Raw genomic sequence first — 12,631 nt, forward strand, 5'->3', positions numbered from 1 at the left:
AGTGTAAAGGAGAATGTGCAAATTTGTATGGGACGTGGACGTTACGCGAAATGAATTTGTTATTTTTTGGATTTTAAAGGATTTTTAATTTTTCAGTACAATTTTTTTTTTTTTTTTTAATTTCTTCAAAAAAACAACTTATTCAATGTCAACGAAATTTATTTTTTAGGTGTACAAAAGTTTTTACCCTCTGAAGTAGGCACTCGCCTTTTTTTGTAACGTGAAAAGCACACGGGTACGAATTTGGTTTTTACTTTTTCATTTCGTTGTAACTTTTTTCGGTTTCAATATTTTATAGAGAATATGCATATGAAATTGACGTAGAATTTTTTGAAAAATTCGAATATTGAATTTGCATTCCCAAAAAATATATTGGCCCCATTCAATAAATATAAAAAAAATATTGGCCCCATTATAATGACACTGTTTTGCGAATATATTTTTGAAAATTCGTTAATTTTAAAATTTAAAAATCGCAACCGTGTATTGACAGAAAGTTAGTATTTATAGATATAAATGTATATGTAATTCAAAAGTACAATTTTGAATTGATTTTTTTTTTTTTTGAAAAATAATATTTTCCAAAACAGGAGATCGATTTTTTTTAATTTTGGATTTAAATATTGGACAATTTTTATTACAATATGTATTGACAACTTTAAAATTTTTTTTTATTTTTATAAACAATTCTTCAACAAAAAACGGCTCTTTTTTGTTTCCAAATATGTTTTTAATTTTTTCTTTTTTTGTTCTTTTTTTTCTATGAGAATTTTGATAATAATTTATTTCAGTTTTTTATGAGGTAACTGTTTTTACTTTCAAGTCAAATTTTAAAGACTTTAAACTTCATCTAAAAAGTCATTATTTTTATTGTTTATAGGTTTTTGTGCTTATTTTAATATCTCGTCCCATCAGAATATTTTTAAAACAGTACTATTAACATCCTGGTGATAGAAATGTCATGACCCTAACAAAAAAAAGTCTCAAAATGAAAACGCAAATTTTCGTCTGGATTCTCCAGACTAATGCACCAAATACGATATTTCTACTTGCTTGATCTTGAATGACTACCTACCTTATACAATCTAAAATTTACCTCTTGGCTTTTTTTTTTGTGTTTGAAATTGTTATTTTGACCGTGAATTTTCCAAATATAGATGCAAATTTTAATCAAAAATTTTTCTTTATTTAAAAAAAAAATGATAAACAAGAGAAACCTAAAACCAAAGCCTGGTCGTAGATAAATAGAAACTTGTGTAATAGATACACGTACTACTACAAACTGACTTACTACTGAATACCTTCAATCTTTCCTACCGTATAGACTTTATAAAGTGAAAAAGAATTGCAATTCCCCGTTATGAATTTTTATAGTTAGATATATATCTTTACAGAAGGCTTTCTGATTACAAAGTGGCGGACTTGAAACAATAGAAAAGTTACTACAATAGCTAGCTGGCTACTTCACAAAAGAGTCTTGGCATTCAAATCATAATCAAATTTCTTCCTACACCACCATCATAATGATGACCTTATGTTGGTGGTCCTGATTTCTACGTTGATGATGACGGTGATGATGGCTACCATTCCGCGATCTTGAGTGCACATACAATTTTCAAATCCGGTAATTGGAGATTTTGTTGTTTTTTGTTTTCTTTGCTTCTGTATCAACTTTTTATTTTTTTATTTCAAAGAAAAATCCGCGCAAGAAATAAATCTAGATATCTATAAAAAAAGAAATTCAAAGTCGTTTTTATTACTTTAAGATACTTTTCACATCTTTTACTGCTATAAAAGTATCTATACTTAAAGAAAGCAAAAAAAAAATATGTTTTTTTTTTTTATTTCAGTCTTGTTATATTATTACACTGAAGATATATGTCAGCCTTTAAATAGGTTGGCATTAACGATTTGATGCGTTTTTGCGCACAGCATCCACACACACATGGTAGGTGGATAGGTCATACCCGTATGTTGTACGTACACACTCTGCGTGACTTGATTGAGGACTCAATATTATTTTTTTTTTCTTCTATCAACTGAATGGGATCATCAGTTAGATGCTGTGAGCGTGTATCATGTCTTCATGTGAAAATAGCGAATGAAGTTTAGAGAGAGGTCGCATAACCTTTTACAAATTGGATAGTTTTTTTTAAGTTTTAAAATTTCTATTCGTAGCTAGATATTTTTGTGAAATGTTTTTAATGAAGTCATTAAATTTAAGTTTGGGGAAAACACAACTTTTGTTAATGAAATTTACGCAAACATCAATTGATGTGTCATTTAGTTGGTGAAATTTGAGAATTTCGCTAACCAAAGTTTTTATGGTGCTCAATTTGTCGGTAAGTGTTAATTAAAATTGAAAATTAAATGAATCCTGTTCTCGAAGAAAGCTCATTTGATTTTAATTCAAGATTAGATATTTTAAGGTGGAAAATCAAATTATTGACTAAGGCATTATTTAATATCACAAGAGTTTAGAAACCTACCGTTTTACAAAAGATATCACAATAAAGAAATGAAAGAATCGTTATCAATCACCAACATAATCCAGCGTAGTTCGTACCGGAGACGTGGCTCTAAGAGAATACTTTTTTGATGAACGGGAAGATATTTTGATATCAGAAAACAATATTAAGAAATTCATTCGAGCCCTTTTTTCTCTCCAACCGGAAAAAAACCATGACATCTGCCAGGGTAACGTGTGATACTTAGTGGCGGAACCCGTGACGCTTACTTACTGGGTCAATCCTATGTAATTAAAATGGCAACGTATAATACCTTCCAGGTAAATCTGTGATAATTACCAGCAAAGCTCTGTTATATTGCCTAGAGTTCGATACTTATCAGGGCAACATACGATACTTACCACACCAAACTGTCATACACTGAGGGAAAAATAGATTGAAGTTGAAACGTCGTTGTTTCAAAGTTGAACTACTTTGATTTATGTGACTTTAAGATACGAAACCATCAAAAATTAACCTATTTTCCACGTTGATTTTAAAATGTCCATCTTCAACGCAAAAATCATTCCGAATAATAGTTAAATCAATGTGGTTTTCATTGATTTCACTTTGTTTTATGGTGGCTTTTCCCTCAGTGTACTTAACAAAATAATCTGTGATATTTATGTAGGGATATCTTTGATGCTCACAAGGATCACTTACTTGATTCCATGGCAACCTGTGATAACTTACTACTGTAACCTGTGATACTTAGTAACACATCTTCTGATACCCTCCGCGACAAACTGCGGTACTTACCAGGAAAACCTGTGATATTTACCGATTCATACGGTGATATTTAACGCGGCAACCTGTGATATTTACCGTGGTAGCTTGTGATACTTTGTATGGGATCCCGTGATACATCTTTTCAGCCCGTGATACTTACTCGGGCTACCTGCGGTATTTACCGGATAAAACTGTGATACTTATTGGAGCGAGACGTATAACTAAACAAGGTAACCTGTGATCCTTACGGAGCCTCCCATGATGAATATGGGAGCAAAATGTTAAAACAGGAGGAAACTTTTGTACATTAAATTGATTTTGTAGAACTTACAAAGGCAACCTGTGATCGTTACAGAGCCTCCCGTGATAAATATGGGAGGAAAATGTGAAAATTACAGGGCGAACCTCTTGTACCTTAAATTCATCCTGTAGAACTTACAAACGTAATCTGTGATATTTACCGGGGCACATATCACAGGGTATCTTGTGATACTTAGTAGAGCATCATGTGATACTGTCTGGAGTAACCCGTTGAACTTACTAGGGCAAACTGTAATACTAAAAGGGGCATCTTGTGACACCCGGGATAAACCTTGATACTTATTGGGTATTCTGTGATATTAGTAGGAGCCATCCAGGGAAATCCGTGATACTTTCCCCAAGGGTAACCGGCGAGTATTCCTAAAAGTATCACTACTAGGTATAGATTCAATATTGTATGAAAGAAGCTCTATCATAATATCCTTGTCTCCAATTGCTTTGTAATAATCTTAGAACTTTGGGATGTAATCTATCGGTACAAGAGTTATTCAGAATTTATTACCAAAATTACCATCAAGCTGCCATTTGATTTTTTGTAAAACCTCAAAAATGCTTTTAATAAATCTTCTTGCACAAGACTCGAGTTTTGATAGCCTTAATGTCTTCTTGTGTGTCTTAAAAATGTTAGAAAAATGCTTGATATGATATGATCCGATTATGATGGAGAAATGTGTGACCCCAATCGCGTGTACCAAAGTGTCAAATTTACAAAGTAAACGACATTCTCTTATACGATGTGTGGTGTAGAATCAAGAAGGAGAGCATTTGAATCTGGAATAAGGATTTACTTTTTGAAGAAGAACCTAAGAGTAAAGAAAGAAAAAACCAACAAAAAATAAAAAGATTTACTGACATTATACCTTATAAGAACGCGACTGACGATGGAATTATCTTAAAAATTCAACCATCATCGCATCGCGGGTACCATAGGTATTCTTTTGCTGACGTCAGATAGAGAGGTGCTTCTTCTTCAGAACATTTCTGGGTTAAAATGTATGTAAGAAAAAAAAAATATATAAAAATTTAGTACCCATTCCATATGGTATATGCATACACAACACAGGTGGGTGGAGGAAGTTTTATAATAAAAAAGAAAACAAACTGAAAAAAAAAATAAATAAAAATGTTTAGGAAGAAATATACCTTTCTTTCTCTTCTTTGTGAGATATTTTATCTTTTTTTTTTATAAGAAAAGTCAGTAAATTTGTATCTTAAGTAGGCGTTTTATATATCTTTTAGTATGTTCAAGTATCTTTTGGTTTAAAAAAAATTACAGTTAGCCCTGCAGTGATTACACACAGAAAATGAAAAATGACCCTTATATGAACATTCAAGTACCTTAAATACGCCAACGTTATAGTTAACCTTTTGCACCAAGAAGATTAATAGAATTTTTCTGTCTGATTATAGTGATTACGTTGTGGGATTGAAAAAAAAAACATTTCCGGTTGTTCTTCGTTTTTTTGTTTGTTAATTTAGGGCTCCTTGTCGTCGTTAGACCAGACCTCCGTGACTTATTACTTTTTTTGTCAATTTTAATTGCTTGATTAAATAGTTCCCAATTGAAATGACTTATGTAACCCTTTTGTATATTTAATTTGTCATATCTCCCATGAGATAAAAAAAAATAAATTATTATTTTTTATTGTCAACAATCATCAATCATTTTATAGGTCTCTATATCTTTCCATTATGGAATTTTGAAGAAATGTGATAAGAATCTCCCCAACTACTTGTTGTCAAGAGTACTTAATAATTGATAAATAAATTAAAAAAAAAAAAAAAACTAATTATTTTAGCAAAATTTTTACAAAAAATAAAAATATGTAATTTTTTAATTTCTAATTGGCTTTTATAGAATCAAAAAAATCCTTTATTTTTATGATTTGTTTTATATTTTCTTTCTTCCCATCCCTGTATCTCTTATTTATAGAAAGAAGTACCATGGCATCAAGTTTGGACACATATGAAGCGTTTCTCCAGTCATGGTAAAGTCAATACGAGTACATTGACCAAACCAGAGCAGGGAAATTTAACCAATTGCAAGGATAGCCTCTCGAAAGTTTGTTTTCAACCTGAAATTATGGTAGGCATTATACTCCTCTATAAAAAAAAAAATAGATTCAAAATTTTTCCTCTAAAAATTACTTTTAGTTTAATTTTTTTTTTTAATTGGTATGGAATTGGTAATTTTTTAAATTTTAGTTTAAAATTTTGTGGTAGATTTAATTTAATTTTGGAATGATTTAATAAAATTCTATTTTTTTCTAAGTCGTCTTTTAAATAATGTGGTCATGTGGTCATTATTTATTACCATTTTTCTTAGTAGCTTATTGTGGTTATGGTAGAGATACAATTTTACCTAGTAATTTATTTAGATAAAAAAAAAAAACAAAAATACATTTCGATTAAGGTTTAACTCCTTATAAATATATCATTGCAAGGTGAATTGTTTAGTTTAGTTGCTGTTTATTATTTTTTTTAATTCATTTGGAGAATGGGAAGTATTTTATTTTTTCATATGCACATTTTATTCAAAAAACTTGAAAAAAAAGATTGAACCAAGTAAGTACAGAAATATTTTTCTTTAAATTACATTATACCTAATGCACAATTTTACATTTTAATTATAAATATAAAAATTTAAAAAAAAATCACCACAAAATATTTTGTGTTAAATTTTACGATGAAATTAACTTCTAAATTAATATGCTTATACTATAAACAAAAATCAATTGAAATAACAGGGGTATTCATGAAACCATGTAAACCGCGGGTAAACTTTGTAAAATTATTTGAATGTGGTAAACATACACATTTACCACTTTACCACGTTTACCAGTTTTACCCAGAGTTAATATCGTTTCAATAGAGTATTTAAAATTATTTTTGTAGAATGTTTATATCATCAATAAATTTTATTAACATGGGTATTAATAGAATAACTGAAATATGGCTGGTTACAGTACAGCTTCCTTAAGCTCAGAAGCAAATTCTTCATGGAAGTTATAGAATCATTTAAAATTAGTTTAAAATCGTAAAGAGGAATTTCAAGAAGTTTAAGCAAATAACGAGGGTAGAGATAACAATATTCTCTGAACATTTTAAACAATACACAGACGTAAAGCTTATAGAATACTATAAAAAAAACCTTAAAACTTTTTTGTTTTTCTTCAATTGGTACTAAATTTCGTAAGATTACAATCTTAAAAGCTACTTCTAGACCCTATTTAAATATTCTGAGTGTGAATTGTATAACTATCTGCTTTTCCCATGCTGGGAAAGTTTTACCGAACCATTATCGAAGCTAAAATGCTGATTTTTTAATACTTTGAAGAAAATGAAATGTTTGTTTGGAACTGGTGTTCAAATAAAATTTTTATGTTCTTTTTTTCAAACTGCATCCCTCTTCTTCATTCAAAAATATTGATCTCAATTTTACTTTCTCAGATCACAGTTTGTTTTTTATTGATCTGATATCTGATTCTTTATCTCACAATTCACAACAGACAAAAGAAAGCTAAAAAGCTGTTTATGGAAGCGTTACCGAGGCTTATGAAAGATTAAGAAAGGGAAACAACCCAGAATTAAAATTTTTTCTTCTATGTTCTTTAATTTTCTTCTAGAAATCTCAAAGCGGCTTTGCAAAAATCTTAACAAAAGTTCGCTATGATTTCTGAACATTTTTAAACAAGTTGTTTACGAAATTATATCATTCATAATACACTGGTGGAAAAAAAAGGGTATACAAAAGTTATTCCAAATTTGTGTATGGTTTTAAAGTGAATTTATTTCCCTTAAAATGGTCGTACTTAAATTTAAAAAAAGGTGAAACTATCTGGTACGAGCCCCGCTCAATCCTTATGAATAGATAACGAAAAAAAATTTTGAAATTTTTCCGATTCATTTTTTTTTTTGTTTTCTCTAAGAAATTGGAAAAAAATTTACAATTTTTTTTAAAGAAAATTTTTTCACAAGAAAATTAACGAGGGTTCCGAAATCTTGAGTAAAAGACCCCGCACATTTTGTATGGGGAAGTGGCCCTTGGTAAAATTGTCTGAAATTTTAGTATGTTGTTCTCTTGAAGCCTTTGATCAAACGTCGATACGGGCAGAAAATCGAAAAATGGAAAATTTTTAAGATAACGGGTTTTTTTCCTATGACTATATCAAACCTTTTTTAAGGGATAGTAACTCTCTATATTGTGTTTTGCGTTATTTTTTAATGGAATCATAGGTTTTTAGGGTCGCTGAAACCGAATCCAAAGTCCATTTTTCCCCCATCACGTCAGGTTTTCAAGATAACCTCAAATAACGTCACATCATTTTCAAAAAATTGTTTTCTTGATCTGGGAGTGCGACTATGTTAATTATATGTTTTTCGGGTCGCTGATAACGAATTCGAATTCTATTTTGCCCTTTCCAGGTTTTCGAGATTACCTTAAAAAACGAACATCTTGAACATCTTGCTTGAAAATTCCTTACTTGAATGTTTTATCTACTTAAAATGAACTTAAATCCTTCTCAATGAAAAAAAAAACTGTATTTTATTGCTTTATTTTAATGTGAATGATTCACATGTTGTTCATACTAGATTGCATGACTCCACGACTTCCTCAACAGTTTTTGTTTAAAAATTCTACAAATCCATAATTTTCATATCTTTCCATACCTGGCTCTTGCACAATGCATGCCTTGGTAGCTCAATATTATAATAAACTTACCTTTGTCTCTGGTTTTAGTTCTACTGGCTATAAAAATTTTTTCTCATTATTTGATTATTATGGTTGACAATAACAATAATTGTCTTTTGTCTTGGAAAAAATATAGCTACCTACATTTTCCTGACTTTAAAGTTCATTAACCTAAAAGAAGGTTGCTTTACCTACGCAACAGGGAGGAACAAAATAAAAACTTCAAACAATCGTCATTCATTTTTTATGAATAATTCCGCTAATTAGTTTTGCCAACAACAAAAAACTGACGAGAAGAAAAAATAAATAAATAAAAATGAAATTCCACTCTCGCTTTTTTTTTTTAACTTGCAATAAACTATGTCCATAGAATTGTTGTGCCTATTTCCATACATAAAAACTAAGGGGCACGTTACACTATCGGAAAAAATATTGACCAACTAAGATGATTCTAAAACTTAATTTAAAAATTAAATAAATTAAAAATAAATAATTAAATAAAAAAATTCGTGGAATGGAATTAACACTTTCTGGCTGAACTAATTTTGATGAAATTCTCGTTAAGAAAAACAACTTGAATATTATTAAAGTAGGTAAGCTCTCTGTCAACTTTTAAATGCAAGTTTGTGCAACACAGAGTCACACACTTAATTAATATTCCACTGCTAAAAATGAAAAAAAAAAAAAGAAAAAAATGTGGAAAGGAAATTCTCTTAGATCACATCAAAGTGAATAATTTTTTTTTTCTACATTTCCCTTCAGCTAATTTCATTAAAGTTTCAGCCAATTTTTTTTTTTTTTTTTTGCAAACCACCCAACAAGTTTGGAGCATGGGAAAAAGCCTACCAACAATTTAAACAACACACCTTTGTACGACAAGTCGCACTAATTAAGTTTATAATTTATTTTTTTTTTATTTTTTTATTTTAAGTTAATTATTGAAGAGAGATCTTAAAAAAAAAAAAAATTCCAAGCACACAAATGTAATCGCTTCGTTGGCGATTTAAGTGAGTTAAAGTTGAATTCTTTGTTGCAAGAAAAAAAAAAAAAAGTAGGTACTATCAACTATACCATAACTGTATGTTACCTGACGTATAAAAATATCCCAAGCATGAGGAAATATAACAAAAAAAAAAAAAATACTCAAACTCAGGAAAAAAAAAAAAAACTTTCTCAACGTTATGGGTAAAGTTGCAGATATTCCGGCACGGAGGCAAATCTATATTCCTATGGACGACGATGACTCTACGACGAAAACGACTCCAACGACAAAGACTAGGTTAGAGTACGACGTTAAGTCTTTACACATTTATAATGAACAAACCGTATCCGGAGGGTGCACCCATAATAGGCATTAGGGAAATTAGTTCGATGTTAGTTAGATTAGCAACAAGAGATATGAGAGTAAGATACCGCCTCTCGTTGCGCTGCTGCTGCAGGAAAACTATATTCATGTTCTACAGAGTCTACTAGATATATACAACACGCACACGTGATATTTTAGAGATAGATTTTTGTATCTTTGTATCTTTTTAATATTGCAATTTGCAATGGTGGAATAAAAGAAGTGCACTTTATACCTATCGAAAATTCCCAAGAGAGACTTACGATAATTAAAATTCTACTTCGAGTTTTATAGGGTTGCCAATATTAAAAGAGTTACTCGGATTGTGAACTTTTTCAAGGAACAATTTTGAATTCATAGATAAAGTAATTATCTTAATGAACTTCAAGCAGGGGCGTACACACAATTGGGACAAGGGGGGAAGTGTAATGCATAGTAAAATGGTATAATATTTCATCTAAAAAAAAAATATTACCTCAGGGGCCCCAAAAAAATAAATTGCTGTTTAAAAAAAAAAAATTATGTATGTATTTTATCGTAGGGCCCCAAAATATATTACTTGAATAATCTTAGCGACCAAAAAATGATACATCAGGGGCCCAAAAACAATGTGTTCTTATTTCCTATATCAAAGGCCCCCAAAAATGTAGACTTGCCCAAGGGCTCCGGCAACTCAACGTACGCCTCTGACTTCAAGTTATTCTCACTTCTGAATAAGCAAAATGCTTTGGAAAAGATACCCAGTGAAAATCTTTTTCCCTCTTACTCCATACAAACGAAATAACTTCTTAATTAGTTGAATACTTTCATTGCAAAATGTGTCTCCAAAGTAGTGAATTAAATAAATCTTCTTAAAAAAATCACCTTTCACATGCCTGAATTTCGTGATAAAATGCACCTTTAACAAGTTATAAGCACTAAACTGAAAAAAAAGTCTGACAATTTTGCGATAATCCGAGCAATACAACGTACAGAGCTTTCGAGGTTGCAGACTTGGGTTTATTGGTAGCTATCGTAATAACATTCCAACAAAAATAACTACGTACAAATTTATAATATGTTCATAAGAATAGGCCGAAAAACTATTTTTTCAAATTTCAAGACGAATGGTGAAGACTAAGAGCGCATCGGCTCTGAAAAAAAAATTTAAAAATGATATTTTTACAAAAGAAATTTGACCACCCTAACATCTTATTTTTTAAATATAATAGTTTTAGGTAACTTTTCTATGAGCTAAATATTAAGTAGAACAAAATTGGTCCGAATTGTTTATGGACTTCCAGTCGCGCATGCGTTTCGAAGTTTGTCGAAAAAATTTGGAAAATCCTGTTAAGGTCCGATTTTTCAATAGTCAGTTATACAGTCAGTTAGTACTTATTCCCCAGATAGAGCAAAAATCAATTATTCAACAGTCATTATATTGCTTATTCCTTTAATAAATCATTTAATAGAGGAATAAAACTATCTGCTTCTTTCAGAGACGAATAAAAACTATTCTAAGGAATAATCTCAACAAAAATACTGTGTCAATTGTCAAAGCTGTTTTGAAAGAATTTTGATAAAAAATACAGGGGAACACAAGAAAACAAAAACAATTTATGAATAAAAATGACGTTTAATTTTGAATATTTTTGAATTTGACAATTTTTTTTTTTTTGTTATTCTGTAGAATAAATTATTCTTGATTGAAAACAGTTAACTGACTGTTTATTAACAGTTAACTAACTGTTTATTAGAAGATTGAAAAATCGGCTCGAATTCTTATAAATTAATTGGTAAAATATATATTATTTTTCCTAAATAAGAAGTAAAAATGAGGTTGACAATGAAAAATCTTTCGTTCTCTTCGCCGCACAGTGGTACTTTTGGTGTTTTTTTGCGTCAAAAGTCATTTTCACGGCCATTTTTTGACGTAAGGTCATGAAATTTAGTACACTGAAGCATATTAGTATAAGAAATACAAAAAAGCTTCAAAATTTTTTTATTCAAAACGGTGGTTCCAAAATGGCGGGCAGAATAAGCGTTTATAGAACCTTCTTTTTCGTTTATTTCATCTGTTCTCAAATAATTTCTAAACAACGTATTATAATTTAACTAATGATGTATCATTGCAAGCGTCCTTTATTTTTGCTGGTCATAAAACGTAAATTTGAATGAAATATGACACTTTCTTGAGAAAAAAGTCATGAATGTAAACAAAAATCTGAAATAAATTAAATCAAATTAAAAATAAGTTTAATTTCAAAGCGTAGTCGAAGTTTTCTTTTTATACTTGTTTTTTAGCCACTAGATGGCATCATATTCAACTTAATATACCTATAATTTGCGACCAAGTAAGACGCTTTTGACAATACCACAATTGTCAAATTATGATAAGTACTTTAGAAGCTATGATGGAATAGACGAACACATAATCCAACTTTTGGCTTTGCCGTAGTAGGTTTTTTTCTATTGCGGAGCCATACTGTTTACAATCAAGCTTTATCAAAATCGTGCAAATTTTGTGTTTGTGCACCACAAAAATATGAAAACTATTCAATGTCCAACCTTCTTTCTCAGACTATTTTAAAATGCGTAAGTTATTCATATTTAAAGTTTTACTTATGAGGCGCTTAATCGTAAAGTCAACCGCTGCGTCAAGGGGATCACTTATGCTTGACAATGTAAGCTAGCTAAAATGTGCTAAAGAATGCGTATGAATGTGCATTGTTGTGCAAGTGGCTATTGTCATTGATGGGTGTGGTTAGTTGATGGGCTTTTCCTCTGCATTGTGTTTTTATTTCTTTTTAAATTTTCTCTTTGTCATCATCGATACAGGAAGTGTTGTTGATTTAAGTATTTTATTTTAATAATAAGGGGTTTTTATATTTTGTTTAGAAGTTTTTTTTTTAAGAAAAAAGAAATCCCCAATATTTTGGCCCTCTGGCTGTCTGTTTCTGCAAAAGTTAAAGATTTATCTTCCTAGAAGCGAAGATACACAATTTTAAGTGATCTACTACTTATTCTCCGAAGTGGGATCTTCAATCAAAAAGAAGA

General features: G+C 30.1%; 1 protein-coding gene across 6 annotated transcripts in view; it reads left to right on the forward strand.

Moving 5' to 3' along the window:
- Positions 1-12,631, forward strand: part of LOC129915990 (putative uncharacterized protein DDB_G0282133) — a 103,163-nt gene that overhangs the window by 20,657 nt on the left and 69,875 nt on the right. For 4 of the 6 annotated variants that reach the window (XM_055995741.1, XM_055995742.1, XM_055995746.1 and 1 more), the window contains exon 2: positions 5,491-5,643. The exons of the other annotated variants lie outside the window; for them this stretch is intronic. In XM_055995741.1, the coding sequence (XP_055851716.1) occupies positions 5,491-5,643 (153 nt within the window). The remainder of the gene's footprint in view (positions 1-5,490; positions 5,644-12,631) is intronic. 6 annotated transcript variants of the gene reach the window in all.

This window comes from Episyrphus balteatus, chromosome 3 (genome assembly GCF_945859705.1).
Source record: "Episyrphus balteatus chromosome 3, idEpiBalt1.1, whole genome shotgun sequence".
NCBI classification, from domain to species: domain Eukaryota; kingdom Metazoa; phylum Arthropoda; class Insecta; order Diptera; family Syrphidae; genus Episyrphus; species Episyrphus balteatus.